Below are 18660 nucleotides of genomic sequence, written 5' to 3'. Positions count from 1 at the left end.
ACGTGGCGCACAGTGTGACGCATGCACCAGTTTATTGTATTTCCAGACTTGCTTTCGGCACAATTTACAGTGCACGCTACTCTGTTTTTTGTCAGACTTGAAATAGCCGAAATACCTTCACACTACGGAACTTCTATGGCTCTTCCGTTCGACAATCTCTCCGGCATTGGAACCATCATCTGTTTTCTCTTCGGTAACCTTCGGTCACGCTCGGTTGATTTTTCTAGTCGGCACACTCATTCACCCGGGCGGTACGGTGGCTGGCTGCTTCACAAACAAATACACATGTGCGGCTTGGCACTTGTGCTGTATGTAACAAGTCACGCGACGTGACGCTGCGGCTGTGATTGGTTCGGCTCTGCGCTACTTAATTTGGATTGGCTGACCTTTTTTTTTTTTTTTTTTTTTTAAGAGGACAAGAGTGGCGAGGTCTATCGCGATAGTTTAATTTCTCTATCGAGTAAAAGTTATATCGCGATACATATCGTTATCGTTCTATCGCCCAGCTCTATATGGCAATTATTATTTGTGCCTGCAAACATTATCAAATCCTTTGTTAAAATTTAACTTTAAAAGTTGCAGCGCATCAGGGCTGTTTTTTGTTGATTCTTCCGCCCCCTGGTGGAGGTGCAGCTTTGTAAGTAAAAGCTTTTTTAATTATTTACAAACCGCATTTAGACTAACAAAATGAATATAGCTTATTAACATGGTTTGTTTTGCGCAAAGTGCACAAAGAGCTATACCATATTATAGCTAGGAATGTGGCCCATTGCTTCCACATGAAAGGAGGACCAGACTTGATAATCAAATTATAAACATTATAAATTATAAACTCAGTCAACAACGTTTATCCAACTGGCTGTACTGATTTTATAATTAGCATTTTACAAATATCTATCTCTCAAACTCCTTCTTCCCCTGGGCTTTTTGGACATAGTCTCTACTCTGACCAAGCATTTTGTATATATTTCTCCTGTTTGTTATTTATTCCTGCACAGTTGCTGCGGTGTACCCACAACGTACAATGACAATAATGGGCTATTTTACTCTGTTCAATTCAAAACTCATATAACGTTCACTGACAGAAAATTTAACACACATTTCTGAAACCACATCAGCTCCAGGAGAGAAAGCTGCAAGTCATATTTAGATTTACCCCAAAATATTAGTTTGTAGTGACACCACTTTCTAAAGATTTACACACACATACACAACCACCAATCTTTTTATGAGCTTGTAAAAATCAATTGAAGTTCCCTGCTCACCACAGTAACTGTACTAAGTTCTCCACAAACCCTCAGATGTCTTTACTTTGACTATATGGAGCTTTATTTACATAACTACCACTGAGGTTCAATAAAACATGACAAACATGCCCTCTGCTGGTTTAGCAAGGAATTCCATCTACTTTCAACTCTCAATAACTTTGTTCCTGACAAATCATATCTTAAAAAAAATTGATCAAGTAAAACTTAAAGGCAGCATTGAAAATCTCTTTTGCTGTTCATCTTTTATAAAATAATACATTTAAATATTGTATGTGTAAATACCATCATTAATTAAACACCAAACTCTTATGTTTTATTTATTATTTTATTTATTTATTGAGAAATTAAAATACTGACTAAATTGTCCAATATAAATATTCATCATACACATTTTCTATTAAGCAAGTAGCCAGTTTTTCCTACCATTGAATCTCCCTTCACCCATTACCTCCCCCTTGGATGTAGCCATCATACAACTCTCTCAGGTGGAGAATGAGCTCCTCTGTGTTTTGTCCTGTGAGAGCTGAAACAGGGATGACCCTCTGGGAAACGTGGCTTTTAAGAGTTTCCAGCTTTTCCTGGGCCTCAGATAGGTCCATTTTGTTGGCTATGATAGCCTGAGGCCGCTGGGACAGTCCAGGTTCATACTGGTCCAGTTCATAACGCAAATGTTGGAGCTGGGTCCAGGGCTCTTGAGCCGACAAGTCCAGAACAAAAAGGAGGAAACGACAGCGCTCTATGTGGCGCAAGAAGGAGATTCCTAAGCCTCGATTTAGATGGGCTCCTCGAATAATCCCTGGGATGTCAGCAACTGCATAAAGTTAAGATAAAAAAAAAAAAAATCACAACATCATTCAACTTTATCATACTGTAATATACTATAATAATAACCTTTTTTTTCTCCTACAATAGACAATTAGAATCTTTGCTTAAAACCACCCACCTGCAACTTGCTCATGATCCCTGTACTTGACTATGCCCACATGAGGATTGAGAGTTGTAAAAGGGTAAGCAGCCACAGCAGGTCTAGCATTGGTGATGGCTCTCAACAGAGATGATTTCCCAGCGTTTGGAAAGCCAACCTGATGGGATGAAAGAGAATAAAAACACTTCAATACATCTGCATTGATGAAAAGTCTGACGCCAGTTTTCTCTTCAGAAACAGGGTCTGCTCACAAGTCCAGCATGTGCCATGGTACGAAGCTCCAGTTGAAGGAGCCGCTCCTGGCCTGTTATTCCAGGAGTAGCTGTCATTGGAGAACGGTTTTCATTTGACAGAAAGAATCTGTTCCCTTTCCCTCCAGCCCCTCCAAATGCAGCAAGATACTCCTGACCATGCTCAGTCATGTCCAGTATGGTTTTGCCCGGCTCCTTGACTACAGTTCCTAATGGTACCTTTACAGATTTAAAAAAGCAAACACACACACACAAAAAAAACATCACAGGAGAGGTTAAGTAAGGTCAGGCCAGACTCATGATCAAAGTGGGTGCCATTTATGATGAAATGCAGGGACTCACACGAATGTAGGTTGGGCTGCCATTCCGACCATAACAGTTCTTGCTGCCTCCCGATTCCCCATCCTCCCCCTTGTAAAGTGGAACTACTTGTGCTAATGATTTGACAAAGCGGTCAGCTGAAAGCAGACAAAAAAGGAATACGTATAAAAGCATGAAGAAACTCATTCTTATTGAAGAATTTATTGTCCATTTGATCCTGGCTTTGGTTCCTGTCTATACACACTCACCGGCCACTTCATTAGGTACACCAGGTGCTCATTAAAACATATATTTAATCAGATGGCAACATCTTAATGTATAAAACATCTTGACACAGTCAAGACCAATTGCTCAAGTTTAAACAGAGCACCATATGGCGAAGAAACATGACTTAAGTTGCTTTGAATGTGACTGGATTGTTGGTGCCAGGAGGGCTGGTGTGAGTATTTTAGAAACTTGTTTACTGGAATTTTCCAGCACAATGGTCTCAAAGATTTATACATAACAGTCTTGAAAAGAGAAAATATCCAGTGAGCAGCAGTTCTCAGCAGGTGAAGATGCCTTGTTGATTTCAGAGGTCAGAGGTGAGCTGATAGGAAGACAACCTGCTGAACCTTGAAGCAGTTGGGCTACAGCAGCATAAAAACTACATCGGGCGCCACTCCTGCCAGCTAAGAGCAAAAAGCTGAGGCTTCAATTCACACAGGCTCACAGAAACTGAACAACGGAAGATTGAAAAATTACCGTATGTTTGCTCTTGAGAGTATATTGACTTCTACATAGCAAATAGTGCAAATAAACATTCCTGTAACCAATCAAACTTACCCTTTATAATGATGCTTCCTCCGTCACCTCCATTCCCTCCATCCGGTCCACCCCACTCTTTCCGAGGCTCACTGTGAAAGCTGCTGGCCCCTTTACCCCCTGACCCAGCCACCAGCTTCACACGGCGGTGGTCCACAAAGTGACGGGTCTGTGAGGCGCAAAAAGAAGCAATGTCACAGTAGAGTGAACCATGCTTACGACTCTGATAGTCTCCACGACAGGTGTGTTTATGCTTTGTAAATATGCAAATATCCTGAGAAATAAGACGTGTAAAATACGCTTTAACGTAACATACCAGTTTCTTTTCAGACAGCTCCCTTTTCTTGGAGTTTCCGCGGACTTTGGTGCACAGTGTACTCGAGGTGCTGACATCTCTGACACCGCCGACTTTCCTACTACAAGTCACAGAACTGAGTGTGAGGGGGCTCAGCTCACCTCTTTCGACCTTTTGTTCGAAAATACATCTTAAAAGTAATTCCGAGGATGGTCGGCGAGGGATTTTAAATCGAGACAACGCTGCCAACATTATAGCGTTCAACAAACAGACACCGGTTACAGTTTTAAAGTAGCTAAAAGCGATCTGTCAATGTCACGTCGACCGTTTACGTTAATACGCATCTCCACCAGCGTGATAAACAGGAAACTATCGGGGAACTAGGTAAGGGTTTATAAAATCTAAACGTCCATTCATGGATTTCCCTTGTATATGTATAATTATTTGGCGTTTCCAAAACGATCGCAACTACCCATCACACGTTTACCGACTACGACCAACACATGTACGGAAGCCCCACCGGTCAAAATCAGTCTTTGCCGTTGCTTTGCGGTCCACTACCGCCACCTGCTGTGCTACAAAAGAAAAGGAAACCCCATACCTGAACCGCCAAAGAACTCATATTTTCAACTCAAAACTCTAAAATGTGTCTACCTTAACAAAAAAAAGGGCTCCTGAAGTTTGGTTGTGACCTAACCATGTTGCAATCTACACATGATGGAGACTTTATTAAGTAAACCTTACAAGTATCAGGTTGAAACCCCCTTTTGCCTTTAAAATTGCCTTACTTCTTCTTTGAATAGATTTAAAAAGCTGCCTTCCTCTTAGCTCAAAGCAGTTTGGCCATTCTTCTCTGGCGACATTTTTACTCTGAATTGCTCTTCACTGGATATTTTCTCTTTTTGAGACCCTTCTTTGGAAACCCTAGAGATGGCCCACCAGGCACCAGCAACTACAAAGTAAAGAAATCACATTTCTTCCTCATTCTGATGCTTGGCTTAAACCTGAGCATATTAAGTTGTCTAAATTATTGCCTAGTAATCTGAAGAACAGGTGTGCCTAATGAAGTGACCAATGAGCATACAATGAAATATTAAAGAATCTCTGACTCACGTTCAGATGACAAAATCCAGACACACAAAAGGTGAATGTCAATTTATTTTTGTATAGCAAATAGTAACAAAAGACAGCAGAAAAGATCAGGCGATGCAGTCTTACAATAGATAAGTAGATAACATTCATATTTGGATTATGCACATCAAACTCTCCTTCTCGCACATCCACACACACCGACACGCACACTAACAAGGCATACCACCCATGAGTGATGACACACTACGTAGAACTGGAAAACAACTTGCCGCACATGTTTGGTTCACAGTAAAAATGAGAAACTGATACCAATTTAGAGACGCCTGTGATTGTCAGTGTTGAGTGGTACATAGTTAATCAGCTGTTTGACAGCCAGGTATCTCCCATCCTTGATAACCCCTGCAGAATGACCACAGTTGTTGTGTTATTCTTCCCCTCTGAGGTAAGTTGAGTTACAACAAGATGTTATAACAGAATACTGCTAAGTTGGACCCTCACAACCACAGAAATAAAAAAAAAGTTGTCTGATTTCTTTTTAACTAAATAAACAAAGAAATAACTTGCAGATAGATCGATCGATAATAAATATGAAAAAGGTAAATTCTTGTACATGTACAAAAATTATACTGCTGCAACAATTGTATTATTTTTCTTACATGAATTCCTTGATCTAATACAAATAATAGCAATAAAAAAATTACAAAGAAAAAAACTTCTAAAGTAGTAAGATTTATGTTTGATATATTCACATATCTGCCTCTAAGTCACGTAAATAAAGAAGTAATATTCTTAAATAGTCTATCACATTCTGTTCTTTTCCTGTAACATAACACTGAATAATTTGAGACAAACGATCTCTGTCTTTATCACAGCTGTATGTAAAAAAACAAAACAAACAAACAAACAAAAAAAACTACATATAATCACGTAAAGTTCACCGTAAGAGCCAACCTCAACATGACTGACGGAGCTGAGTGTATTGCACTTATTGAAGTTGAGGTGCAGGACATGTTACTGTTCTGTTCCTGTGTTACTTTGGCTTTTTGAGTATCATCTCTTAAAAACAGCCTGAATCACGCTACGATACAAAATATTAGACAATACATACACTGTCACTGTAAAATAAAGTGCAGACAAAGTGGCAATGCAATTTTATGTAAAAATCATTACTTTATGGCATCAGAGCGCAACACTCCTTACCTCTGCACAGACGCTATAAGCCGGCGCAGAGCGATGCCACTCAAAATATAGTGTCAAAAATACTACCACGATGTAAGATTATCATGGACAATGATACACATTGTTAAGTTTTCGTCTGTCAACTATCTATTATGTCGATTACCTCAGCAAGACATATGTAGAGAGTGAAAACACATAATGTTATACCACACAGCAACACATCACAGTTTGACTAACACAGACAAACCCCATGATCAAGTCAGGTTTAACGACCAACATTTTCACCTTTTTTTAAGGATGTACCATGAGATATAACAGTGTTTATACCAGGAATAAGAGCAAGATTTATAGTCTTCTATCAAATATCAAAGAATATTCTCTTCAAGGCTAATAAGCTTTTTTTTTGTACTCCCACAGTCTCACTTGCGCTGTGCACCAAAAATAAAATAACATCAAAAGCTCTTAAAACAATAAAGGTAGGGGACAGAGAACAAGTTTATTTGTGCATGTGGCTGAGGTGCATGTGACAACTCCACAGCGCCCTTTTTAGTAGCTTGTATAGAATGGTTACATTAACTGCCTTGGTTTTGCAAGCACCACAACCAGCTACAACCCTGTTGAAATTAAAACGGAGGAGGGAAGCATCACATTTGACTGGATTAATTATTTTAGCTAGAATGATGATTAATGAGAGGATAATAAATCTGATGGCAGCCTGATCTAATCCATAGCTGAGCCCAGTTCATTACTGTTGAATGTTCCATCGCACATTTTCTTCCACCAGCAAAACATTGTGCTGCCTCATTGCTGATAATTTCCATATTGACCCTGAAATTAGAAAAAATATATGTTTAATTGGATTTATTTATTTATTTATTTATATACTGCTTAAAGTTGTGGTTGGACATTTACATATACTCATCATGGGCATAAATTTAAAGACAATATTTGGTTTTTAGTTATTTTTTGAACTGTTCTTTTTGGTGGAATGACTCTAACATACATCTTCAAGATGTAGACCGATACTTAAAACAATGGGAAATGTCTGGGAAACTCTAAAGTGGAGATCTAAAAAGGAGAATTGTAGATTTAATCAAGTTGGGACGGTCTCTTAGAACCAATTCAAAACAGCTGTAGATTTCAGGATCATTAATTCAAACAATTATAAATAAATATAAATTATTCAGATGTGTCACGACTTTGCCAGGATCTGGAAGAAGACCAAAATGTCACCCTCAGATGAGAGGAAATTATTTAGGATATTCAGAAACAACCCAGGGAATTCCCAAGGTTCAAACATGAAATGAACTGGAATCTGCAAATCTGAAAATCTTTGGACTATGCTTAAAAGGTTCTCTGCTGGGAAACCAGCCAATTTAAATTAACTCCACCAGTTCTGCCAATGAGAGCAGCCAAATACTGAACTTGGATTATGTCAGAAGCTTGTTGATGGCTACTAGAAGTGTCTGGTTGAGGTGTAAATTGCTAAAGAACATTTAACCAAATACTACTGGAGATGTAGGTATATATTTTAGTCTGTATATAACATTTTGGGCCTGTGTGGATTACAGAAAACCCAAAAATTATTTCAAAGATGTGCACCCAATTCTTGGTTTTTAAGTCATTAAAGAAGCATGTACATAAGAACAAGTTATTCATTAAAGATGCATGCTCTCCACCGTGGGAAATGAACAGTTACACCATATTCATGCTGATGATGAATGCATGTAAACGTCTGACCACAACTGTCTGCATGGTGCTTTCAGAGTATATGTTTCTATTAGTACTAAAACAGACACACACTACAACATCTTTTTTTACTTCACTGGTCCTACATGAATCTGATTTTCTGTTGCTCTGTGTAATTATATAAGGAAACAGGAAACAGTGTTTTAGATCATGGTCAAATTCAATTACAATCCTTTGAGACAAAGGGGGTCTAGCAAGGTCCTGTGTTATTTTATTACTCTTGTTTCGTGCACAGACTTGTGCCAGTATGTCTATACCTAAATAATACATACATTTTGCTTTAAGTTAAAACATCTCATGTACCTGTTCATAGGAGAACGGCCTCTGCGTCTGCGCTCCAGGGCCTCCCTGGGAAGATCGGTAGGATCCATACTGTTGGCTTTGACTCTGCTGATACTGAGAATATTGAGATGATCCTCCCTGGACTGGACCTGTAGCACAGGAGTTCAATTAGGTGGATGTTTTCAGTTATTTTATGTGCGTGTTTAAATTTGCCTGGATGCACAAAAACGACTGTATGAGTCACTCTCACCATATCCCTGGGGCTGTCCACTGTAGCCTTGTTGAGAAGAGTACTGCTGTTGGCTGAAGGCTTGCTGCTGGCCAGAGCTCTGTTGATACTGGGCCTGCTGTTGACTGTACTGAGAGTTCCCTGGAGGTAGACATATCAGATGCACATTACTATAGTTAAGTATTTATTTAAACAATAAAATATAGAAATGCAATTTAAATTAAGAAATGTTATTACCTCCTTCATAGTAATGTTGTGAGGATTCATCAAATGATCTATCATACCCTTGTTCCCCATAAGAGGACTGTTGATATGAATACTCCCCGTGACCTGCAGAGAACACGATTCAACACATGCAAAAACTCCTCTGCTAAGGCAAAATCCAGTGACAGACGAAAGAGAAGTTATTATTTGCAGGTTGCAGCTGAAACATTCATAATAAATGTCTGTCAACAAATTTTCACACGAACACCATTTTGCCAGCCTTTTCACTTCAACGTATTACACAAAGCATTTTTTTTTAAAAAAAACCACCCCAGATGAAGTTTGAGCTCTCTCTGTGACACGCTGCTATATCGCTCTCTGAAATCTGAAATTTCGGCACACCAAAGGGGACAGTATGGACACAGACACAGTGGCAGAAAATAGACCAATGTCAGAGTTTTCAATTTTTTTTTCATTACTTTTGTCTCCCACAGTGAAAAGTTGGGAGGAAGAGCTTCAGCAATAAATCTGGCTCAGGCCTGTAGGACAGTGCTAAAGGGAAATGGAATGACCTACAATGCGGGTTGTGTGTTTGAAAGCTGTGTGTATGAAGTTTATGGATGTGCACGATTACCATCAGGGTAATACTGCTGGTTTATGGGCTCGCTGGAGCTCTGAGTGTGTCCATACTGCTCTCCGTAGAACTCGTCTTGTCCCATGTACTGCTGTGCAGATCCTGCAAGACAGGTAAGACCATGATTGGTTAAACAACTGGTCAAACCAACTGGCCATGTGTTGGACATGGCTGTGGCCAGGAGAACTAAAAATAGCTTAAAATAAAAATAATTAATATTACAGTAATGATGTTTTATAACTTGTGTAAATAGAGTACTGTACAAGTCACTGAAAATGATTTTCAATAGATTAAATTGATAATATTAAATAAAAATAATATGAAGGAAGATTTATTTTTTTATCCAAATTTTAGATTTAGTAATTGAAGTGAAACAATTGCACTGCTTGGTTGAATGAAAAATGCATGATATGCAATTTTTGAAGATAAAGTGTGAAGTACAGAAGGTCTGTTATTCTGGAAAATTAGGATTTGTTTGGTGGTGGTGTGCAGAAACTCCAGATTCCACTTCCGTTTTGTTTTTTTTATCTGAACTGGATCTTAGAGAATAAAAAAAATTACAAAATAACAAGTACTCTGAAAACTGCAACAAAAGTCAGCATAGTCTAATCTCCCTTCAATCTACAACAAAGCCAAAAATTCCATACAAAGATGGGCAGAATCACAGAACGCACTCATACCAAAGCAATCTAAAACATACAGTTGTGGTCAGAAGTTTATATTCACTCACCATGGGCAGATGCCATGCAAATTTCAGGGTTTTGATGATTTTTCTGGGGTGGAATGATTGTACAACATACATCTTTAATTCAATAAATTCAGATTCACACAGGTTCAGACAGGTTACAATATATACATACATCCACACTAATATTTGGTTTCAGTTTCATTAAATTAACAACAAGTGCACTAAAGACAACTGATTGCTGTACAATCATTCCAAGAACAGTTCAGAGAAATCATTCAAATCATTTGAAACACCAGATTACCATGACATCCATGTCCATGATGAGTGCATATAAACTTCTCACCACAACTGTACATGTCTTTTGCACTTCCAGATATGACCAATTAGCTATAGATAATCAAAATATCCCTTCCAGCTGCTGCACAACCAAAGGCTGGTGGGAAATCCACACAGCTTAACCATGGACACAATATTCCTGTAACACACATCTATCTGGAAGCACTTCACACTATAATGCAATAGGGTACGGCCTGTTGCACTGGAATTAGTATCACATGCTTCTTCTAAATCTAAGTTACTACATGCCTTCAAAGCCTGCACCCTTTGAAAGACACAAAGGGACAGAGTGGAGCTATTATTAGGCACGCACTGACATTGCAAGTTAGGTGATTTACAGAGATGGGAACTTAAAGTGACACAAGTGATACATCTCCAGGCTACTTCTTAAAGTTACAGGAAGGCAACTAGAGCCTACACAATTCCAGATGTCTAATATCACTCTCGTTTTATAATCTTGGAACATCATACTACCAATACTACCTACTTATCAGGGGCTTTTGCAGCAACTATGGCTTTCATCTCAATCCATCTCAAAACTTAGATACTGGCAACCACCGTCACACTTGGAAGACCTGGAAAACTATTCGCCAGACATTCAGGTGTTCACACACAACCACCCACACAAGTGTACATAAGTACACAAATCAGTCCAAATAAACTCACTGAAACAACAGCCATACCAAAGCAGCATAAAGAAATCTTGCCACCTACCTTGCTGAGAAGAGCGGTAGGATCCCATGGGCCTCTGAGACATCATGCTGTTTCCTTGACTGCCCTGACCCATCATGCCCATAGCCTGCTGTCCCTGATAATGTTGCCCCCCAGCTTGGGCTGAGGAGTAGTGTGGTGTGGCAGACTGCTGGTGCATCATGGAGACTGTGGAGGAGGTGGGATTATTTGGGGGGAGGGGGAGATCTTGTACATTAATATATAGAGATAAACTTCATCTATAATGCTGATAAATCCTGCTTATGCTTCAGAATGCACAGCCTTCTGGAGCATAAGCAGAATTTCCAGATCTGAGCCTGACAGAAATGTGTATAGTTACACATACAAACAAATGTAGAAGGAGGTCCAAGGCAATCAGGACACAAGAGGAAAGCCAAAAGGGATCCATAGCATACAGCAGTCAAGGGTCTTTTAAAAAAATATCTTTAAAGAAATGCTTTCAAGATGCTGCTTTAAGTGTAAACAAAGCCAGCGAAGTCAGCGCATTAACAGAAGTACGATAAATACACACGGACATCCAGGGAAAGGAGGGGTGCATCTCAAAAAGTAGGAGAAGTTAAACCTGAAGCAAAGGGAAGAAGGAGGGAGGCAGGACACCTCACTGATGAACTGAATGTGTTTCGTATTTGTCTGTTACACAGGAGGAAAGTTTAAGATATGCATGCAAGCATGTTTTTTATGCAAGCTCAAAAGGGGCACAGCTACCATGTACAGTATTTCACCCTGAAAACTTGAAAAGATTATTTTCATCATTCCCATCCTCTAAATGCCAAATCTTGTATAATACACATAAACAAGTAAAAAACAAGTACGGCATCTTGCATCTCGAGAGATGGTAACTCCTGACTATCAGATCATGATGGTTTAGAGACCAATTCCTGATGACTGGGCTTTACGATACCTGGCTCACCTTGGTTGGAATGCATGTTGAGGTTGCTGCGGGAGGAGGAAGAAGAGGATGAGGATGTGGAGGAAGAAGAGGAGGAAGAGCCATAACCAGGCCCAGGGCCCTGGATCATGCTGCCCTGGGAGGAGGGCGCAGCGTGGCTGTACCCAGGGACCGAGCTGCCATAGCTGCTTGCTGGCAGGCTGAGGGAGGTGGAGGGAATAGCCGACTGCACCTGACCAGACTGCTGCTGCATGGGGGCATGGTTGGGCCCTGACAACACACACGCACAGTCAGAGCAGCCACCACACATTCCCCTGTGGTGCCATGTCATGTTAACCACGGCCCCACATTCAGTTCATCTTCACAGGAGACGTGCATGGTTGAACAAAGGTAGAGTAACGCACGTTAAGGATGTGTGTATATTTTTTTCACAAGAAGAGGGAATATAGTAACATAACTGTGAAACAATCTGACTCATTGGCTGAACTTAAAACCACAGATACTTAAAGGCAATGAAGCAATATAGAAGTGCGGGCACTGTGGCAGACAAGACATGGTACTGTGTCAGCAGACAAACATGCAACTAAGTCAGAATCAGACGAGCAAGCAAGACACTGGACAGACAACAAAATCGGGAGGCATCTTTGGGCTGAAATAAGTGATTCAGGGCTTATCTGTAAAACACAGGTATGCAATTAACTCTCACCATTACTCATTTGGCTCTGCATCATTGATGTCGGGGGCAGTGCTGGTCCCATGTTGTCATTGAGGTTACTTTGAGCATGTCCCCCACTCTGGCCCATCCCTCCAGGACCCAAAGACATACTGGAAGTCGGAGGCTAAAGGTGTAGAAACGTAATATTTAAGTAGTGGCAGTCATAAATGATATGCAGTTCATTTTTTTCACACTGTATTTATATGCATCTATTTTCTGTTTTCGATTAATGTTCTATTTTCTCAGTGGACACAGTGTATACTTATATTTCATAGTTGCCATTACTGGAGTCACAAATCACACTTACCGCAGGTAGTAATGACTGCATGTTCTGATTTGAATCAGCTATTGTGGCCAAGTAAACAAGATTTCTGTGCAGGATCTGCTGATACCTGGAGGAGGAAGAAGAAGAAAACCAGTCTTAATTGTGCTATGCTTTGATATTTAGCAGGTATTGGTCAGGGAGGAAAGAAAAAAACACTTACTGTGTGCATTCAGCCGTCTTGCCTTTGCTTTGGTAATCCATTATGCACTGTATTAAATGATGATTTTCATCCAGCATCTTTGGAAAATAATAAAACAACTTCATTCCACTGTATCTGAAGTCCTATAAGTGTATAGTAAATTATTAACTAACAAATACTCTATTAAAACAGTGCTGTGCTTGATTCTCAGAACTTTATCCAGCCCTTGAGTGTTTTTTTCTGGGTCATCTTTTTCATTTTCTTTTTATATAACAGAGCCAAAAGAAGAACTCATTTTTCACTGTCTTTATTTAGGACGCCGGTTGAAAGTCTGGCTTTCAAGGATAGGGTTTACGTTTTACTTTCGCGCTAAACGGTTCAATCAAGGATAAAAGCGGTGCCCTAGGACATATACTGTAACACCTGCCTTCAATTTCAATCTATAGCCTACTTAATTAAACACCAGGGCAGAGCTGCTGCTTTGAGAATTCTTGTTAACCATCTTGCGAGGAAATAAAACTGATTTCCAATTTCTCACACAAAAATATTCCCATTCGTCTCAAAATATCTGCGAGGATGACAGACAGCATCACCAAGAAAGCAGAGATCCAGCCGGCGTTAAGCCGAGCGCTCGTCTACATCACCGCGATGGCTTTGTTTGGTTCGCACCTTCAATTGACTATAACGTTCCAATACCAGTTGCCATTTCTTTGATATTCACCACTGGCTACTTTCTCTGCACTGGAGGGGGATCACATACTCCCATGCTAGAATATCTAAATAGAAATGTCGCGACGTTTTAGGATTTTTTTTTACCTTTTGAATGGTTTGCTGTGTCACCTCCCCTTTACTTCTGGGGCGCGCCGATGAAAACGCCACCGACATTTTGTCATATGGGAAATAAAAGAGCCGCTTTTATTCTAATATTTATTATCTCGAGCGCAGCCTTCTATTTGGTTACATAGTTTCTCCATTACCAGGAATAGGGGTACTGACCAAACCAGAGCCATGTCGCGAAAGATGGAAAATTAGAAAACACTTGACTTATCTGAATGGCATTAAACAGGATTTCCCTTAAGCTATTATTTATTATCTGCGTGCAAATAATTACATGCATATAAAGGGATATGATGGTAAGGGACAAATCCCTCTCCCTCAGATTTTGGTATAGTCCAGGCAGTGAGTAGCCTACCACTTTCCCCTCACTGTAGACGGGGTATCGTTTGATTCAAGAAAGCAGTCTGCTTGGAGCACACGCTGCTCAGTGCGCAAAACCTTTAAGGATCAGCTGTAGCCAAAGTTGCTTTCAGCATTTCAGGAAATGTGAGAATCCCACCGTTCACTGTGGAGTGTTTACTTTTTAACAACAGCACTTGCCCCTCACGTGCTGAATCAGGGAACGTGTAATCTTATCAGTGTGACATTTACGCTTTTTAAATTTTTTTTTATTGCCAGTTTATATAATCGAATCTTGAATATATTGCAAACGTTATTTAAAGGAGTGATCCTTCTTAAAAGGACAAAGAAACAGCCATAGAACACAGATACTATCCCAGATTATTTATAATTAGGATTGTACAACTAAGAATTTTTAAATGCTTACTTGTGCAACAAAATGTCTTTTAGTCTCATAACAGGTGTATCAGCACATCCATTTTATTTACATTCAACTCATTCCCTTGATTATACCAAATTAAGTCTTAAGTCTGAAAGCTCCTTTTGTTCATTATATTAATACTATACAACATTGAATGGACAAATCTGATTAATACTCCCAAAAGGCAAAAGCAAGAATTTACAAATGTGCAAGTAGCAAACAAAAGTAGAAACTGAAGCATTCATGGTTTCCCCCTTTTAAACAAAAAAAAAAAAAAAAAAAAAAAAAAAAAAAAAAAAGAAAAAAGTTGGAGTAAATTTTACCCACATAAAAACAAGGTCAAATGTCAAAGAAATAATGTTAAACTTTTTAATGACAGACGTTTTGACTGGTTACAGCACAGCTGTAATAATGATGGCTTAGTTCCATCACGTATCCCAGTAAACAGACTGTAAACAAACATGCACAGCATAGCACCTCTTCCAAATGCAATACAGCCTTCATTATTGCCCTTGTGATTTCTTCACTGTACTAAATATCAAAAGGTCTGTCAAGAAAAGGGGGGCAAGATTCTTACAGGGGATCCAGTACCTTCCAGAAATAGGGTATGAAATCAGTCAAGGTGGCTTTACTGCCTTTGTATGAAACTGATCTGTACAGCCGCCCAGTTGCATTTCTTTGAGTTAGACTCGAGCAGCACCTTGTCCTCTTCTGGTATATCCACCTCTGAATCCTTGGCCCCTCAGGAAACGTCCAGGGACACCAAAAGTCTCCAGATTGCGCTTTCGCTCTTCTGCCCACGTCAGTCTGAAACCATTGATGTACATAAATAGCCATGAGCACATATCTGTACAAAGACCAACTTTTATATAAGACAAAGAGAGTCAGTTGATTACCTGAGCCCATTATCAGATGAGATGTTGTCAAAGAAAGACTTTGCTTTGTCATAGTAGCACTTTGGACCAAAACGATCCTCCCCTGAACTCAGCTGCAACCCCTCCGTTTCCCTTCCCTCAGAATTCCCATCTGAAAACAGAAAAAAAAAAAAAAGTACTGACAGTGGAAGGACAGACCAATTCCCTGGTTTTCAGCTATTGCATTTATTTTAAAAAAAAAAACAAAAAACAAAAAAACAAAAAACAAAACCCACACAAACAACCACTAAAGAAATTATATCTATCTATCTATCTATCTATCTATCTATCTATCTATCTATCTATAGGCCAGAGAGAAACATGGCATTAGAAGGCTTATTTTACCTGAATGCAAATTTACTTCTATTCAAACATTCATTTTTGTCACCACACCTTTAACTCATTCAAACAGAGTTACATGAGAGCACAACTTCCATGAAGATGCCACAACATTAATAATGCATACCTTTAAATTGACAGCATTCCTTCAAAGAGAATTAACTGACAAAGCAGGTGATTTAAAAAAAAAAAAAAAAAAAAAAAAAAAAAAAGTGGTGCATTGTTGGCAACTCCAGCTGATAACCAACCTTTTAGAGTCAGCCTCTCCTGGAACTTCTCCTCAAGCGCCTCCTTAATGAATTGTGCGTTTGAGGAATCAAAATCAAAGTCTGTGTCAAATTTAAGGGTGGGAGATGGAGCATTAGCCACCATCAGCTGGCCTCTTCTGCGGTTCCTGCGCCGTCGAGGTCCTAAGATTATTATTTATTTTTTATTAAGTGCACCTCAAGTTTGTTTTGTATACAAGGATGTCCTTTCTGATTTTCAAGTCTACTGGAAACGTGCATGTTTAATACCTTGTCTTTTTCTAGCAGGTGGCCTGGTTTCAGCATTTTGCTGCTGACTGTCTTGAGAAGTGGATCCACTTGGGTCTGATTGCACTGCAAAGACACCCACAACAGCTACACTTAGTTTTAAGTGCATGTAGCTGCCTAGAAAAATACCCCATTATTTTCCCCAAAACATACATACTCCTCCACAGTTAATCAACCTGTTTCACTTGGGAAACATCACAGTACTTTAACAGCATTTCCTTCTCATTGCTGCAACATTGTTTACTCACTGGTGGCTTCAGTGACCCTTGTGGTTTGAATATTTGTTCCTCTCGTCCCCTTGGGCTGCCTCCTATTCCGTTGCTGCTGCTGCTGTCCTTGTTCTTCTTGTTGCTCCTGCTGCTGGGATCCACTCGCACCTCTTCTCTGCCTAAATGTCTTTACACTGACAGTTTGAACAGCCTTTTCCACCATGGGACCTCTTTGAGCAAGTAAGCCTTGAAGTAAAGGCCCTGGGTAAAGGATATGAAGTGTGTAGTATAGAAAGAACCCATTTAAATTTAATTTTTTTAGTCAATTAACTTGTTAGAAACTTGCTGTCATTGATTTACCAAGGCCGAGAGCTGCAACATACTGCTGATTAAGCAGAGAGCTAGCAGCAACCTGGTTGTAGGCAGGCATCCTTAAAGGGCTGAGTGATCCAACGGTAGATTGGATGCTTGAAGCGCCTGAACTGGAGGTCTGGATGAACCAAATATGTTAATGTTTAAACACACATATACATACTTAGTCTGTTTTTAGAAGAAGGAGGGTGTAACCAAGCAGTTTTTGTACACCTGTATTATTGCAGGATCCTGAGGCAGGCCATGGTGATACCTTGGAGGGTCACCCAGTGTAATATCCTTAATATCACTTCCCCGGAAAGTAATGTACTCATAGACATCATCTTTGGGTGACGTTGGCCTATCTGTTGGCCGTCCCTCAGTTCCAAAACACTTGACTAGTGAAAAGAAAAACAATGGATAAAGTTAGGAAAGTTCCACCCATATTTCACTTGCCCAGTTTCTTTCCAATTCAGTTAAAAGGACTAGATGTTAAAGTCCCTGATAATGCATTGCTTTAGATGGAGAGACTCTTGAGGGATGGCTGTTATGAGGAAAGGCAGCCCAGAAACTTTGCCAGCAGCTAAGATTAAATGACAATAACTAGAAATGGAGAAAAAATTTAAAAAGCAAGTTTTTGAAACGCTGACAGATTTTCAAGAACACTGATAGCTAAGCTGAGGTGGTTCGGGCATCTGACAAGGATGCCCCCTGGGCGCCTCCTGGGTGAGGTGTTCCAGGCATGTCCCACCGGGAGGAGGCCCCGGGGCAGACCCAGGACACGCTGGAGAGATTATATCTCTCGGCTGGCCTGGGAACGCCTTGGTATTCCCCCGGACAAGCTGGAGGAGGTGGCTGGGGAGAGGGAGGTCTGGGCCTCTTTGCTTAGGCTGCTGCCCCCGCGACCCGGCCCCGGACAAAGCGGATGAAGATGGATGGATGGATGGATGGATGATAGCTAAATAACTCACCTTCTGCCAGAACTACTGTGCTGTTCGCTGCATCAATAGTATACAAAATCCCTTCATAACGATTTTGGGCTTTTGAGAGGAGTGATACTTTACAGCCAATGTATGGCTTCGAAGCCATGGCTCGAGAATATCCGGGGCCGTTGCTATAAACTTCTATAAAGACTCATCACATGGCACATTTCGAGTCCTAGTAAAACCGGAAACAATTTATAGGCGTACACAGCTGACCTGATTGAAGCACCTGGCAATCATTGATGGCAATAAAATGAATGCCAATCACCACGGCTTGATTTAACTCACTTGTGACCCATTCGTTTGAATTTTTTCGTAATCTATGATTTGTTACGAATTCGATCAATAATTATGATTGTGCTTATGGTACATATTTTTTTCATAAAAACATTTTTTAGATAATTTTTATAAGTTGCAACAAAAGTCACAGTCACGGCGTTAAAAGGCTGAGTCCTGTGATGCATAAACAACCGTGCAAACTGGCTGCCTAAGTGCTGATCTGCACTCTCAAAAGTTTACTATCCAGGTAGTTTCACATCACTGTCTGTGAGCACTAGGCGGTTACTGCGGGTGTCCTGGAAAAATAGCATCAACGCAGCCATTTTGGATTGTTCAGAGAGTAAAATAGTGTAATGCAAGCATCTTTGAAATCATGTGATAGTGCATGAGAACTATCT

General features: G+C 40.0%; 3 protein-coding genes across 5 annotated transcripts; all 3 read right to left on the bottom strand.

The window, feature by feature from the left end:
* Window positions 1-1007: 1007 nt before the first annotated feature.
* On the bottom strand, window positions 1008-4411 carry mtg2 (mitochondrial ribosome-associated GTPase 2). The gene is made up of 6 exons (XM_085260753.1): window positions 3886-4411; window positions 3591-3738; window positions 2787-2902; window positions 2445-2663; window positions 2212-2350; window positions 1008-2079 (listed from the first exon to the last, which is right to left on the bottom strand). Exons 1-6 carry the CDS (start codon window positions 4114-4116, stop codon window positions 1706-1708), a joined length of 1227 nt encoding a protein of 408 aa, XP_085116879.1. The 5' UTR covers window positions 4117-4411; the 3' UTR covers window positions 1008-1705.
* A 593-nt stretch (window positions 4412-5004) lies between these two features.
* On the bottom strand, window positions 5005-14023 carry LOC146550813 (calcium-responsive transactivator-like). 3 transcript variants are annotated; one of them, XM_085258808.1, is made up of 11 exons: window positions 13874-14023; window positions 13079-13155; window positions 12901-12985; window positions 12585-12717; window positions 11900-12148; window positions 10972-11136; window positions 9234-9335; window positions 8633-8725; window positions 8417-8536; window positions 8188-8315; window positions 5005-6963 (listed from the first exon to the last, which is right to left on the bottom strand). In XM_085258808.1, the coding sequence occupies exons 1-11, from the start codon at window positions 13940-13942 to the stop codon at window positions 6937-6939; spliced, it is 1248 nt and encodes a 415-aa protein (XP_085114934.1). In that variant the 5' UTR covers window positions 13943-14023; the 3' UTR covers window positions 5005-6936. The 3 variants fall into 3 exon arrangements, with proteins under 3 accessions (XP_085114934.1, XP_085114935.1, XP_085114936.1); XM_085258809.1 differs by lacking the exon at window positions 9234-9335; XM_085258810.1 differs by lacking the exon at window positions 11900-12148.
* A 413-nt stretch (window positions 14024-14436) lies between these two features.
* On the bottom strand, window positions 14437-18369 carry lsm14b (LSM family member 14B). The gene is made up of 8 exons (XM_085258811.1): window positions 17972-18369; window positions 17235-17398; window positions 17010-17139; window positions 16689-16910; window positions 16423-16506; window positions 16156-16317; window positions 15551-15680; window positions 14437-15461 (listed from the first exon to the last, which is right to left on the bottom strand). The coding sequence occupies exons 1-8, from the start codon at window positions 18087-18089 to the stop codon at window positions 15338-15340; spliced, it is 1134 nt and encodes a 377-aa protein (XP_085114937.1). The 5' UTR covers window positions 18090-18369; the 3' UTR covers window positions 14437-15337.
* Between the last annotated feature and the right edge of the window lie 291 nt (window positions 18370-18660).

This window comes from Mchenga conophoros, linkage group LG20 (assembly GCF_057382185.1).
Source record: "Mchenga conophoros isolate Kocher_MC1m ecotype Shallow Benthic linkage group LG20, M_conophoros_male_GT1.1, whole genome shotgun sequence".
NCBI lineage: Eukaryota > Metazoa > Chordata > Actinopteri > Cichliformes > Cichlidae > Mchenga > Mchenga conophoros.
Note: the sequence above shows the minus strand (reverse complement) of the source record. Positions and strands in the feature narration are given on the sequence as shown.

What these genes read in the sequence shown, in the direction of transcription:
- mtg2 (XM_085260753.1), bottom strand. Translation starts at nt 4,116, where the DNA reads ATGTTGGCAGCGTTGTCTCGATTTAAAATCCCTCGCCGACCATCCTCG. An exon ending in AGCTGTCTGAAAAGAAACTG is followed by an intron (nt 3,739 to 3,885) that starts GTATGTTACGTT and finishes TGCGCCTCACAG; the next exon opens with ACCCGTCACTTTGTGGACCA. An exon ending in GGATCATGAGCAAGTTGCAG is followed by an intron (nt 2,080 to 2,211) that starts GTGGGTGGTTTT and finishes AACTTTATGCAG; the next exon opens with TTGCTGACATCCCAGGGATT.
- LOC146550813 (XM_085258808.1), bottom strand. Translation starts at nt 13,942, where the DNA reads ATGTCGGTGGCGTTTTCATCGGCGCGCCCCAGAAGTAAAGGGGAGGTG. An exon ending in CACAGCAAACCATTCAAAAG is followed by an intron (nt 13,156 to 13,873) that starts GTAAAAAAAAAT and finishes TATTTTCCAAAG; the next exon opens with ATGCTGGATGAAAATCATCA. An exon ending in ACAACATTACTATGAAGGAG is followed by an intron (nt 8,537 to 8,632) that starts GTAATAACATTT and finishes GTCTACCTCCAG; the next exon opens with GGAACTCTCAGTACAGTCAA.
- lsm14b (XM_085258811.1), bottom strand. Translation starts at nt 18,089, where the DNA reads ATGGCTTCGAAGCCATACATTGGCTGTAAAGTATCACTCCTCTCAAAA. An exon ending in AAGGGTCACTGAAGCCACCA is followed by an intron (nt 16,507 to 16,688) that starts GTGAGTAAACAA and finishes GTGTCTTTGCAG; the next exon opens with TGCAATCAGACCCAAGTGGA. An exon ending in GGAGAGGCTGACTCTAAAAG is followed by an intron (nt 15,681 to 16,155) that starts GTTGGTTATCAG and finishes TTCTGTTTTCAG; the next exon opens with ATGGGAATTCTGAGGGAAGG.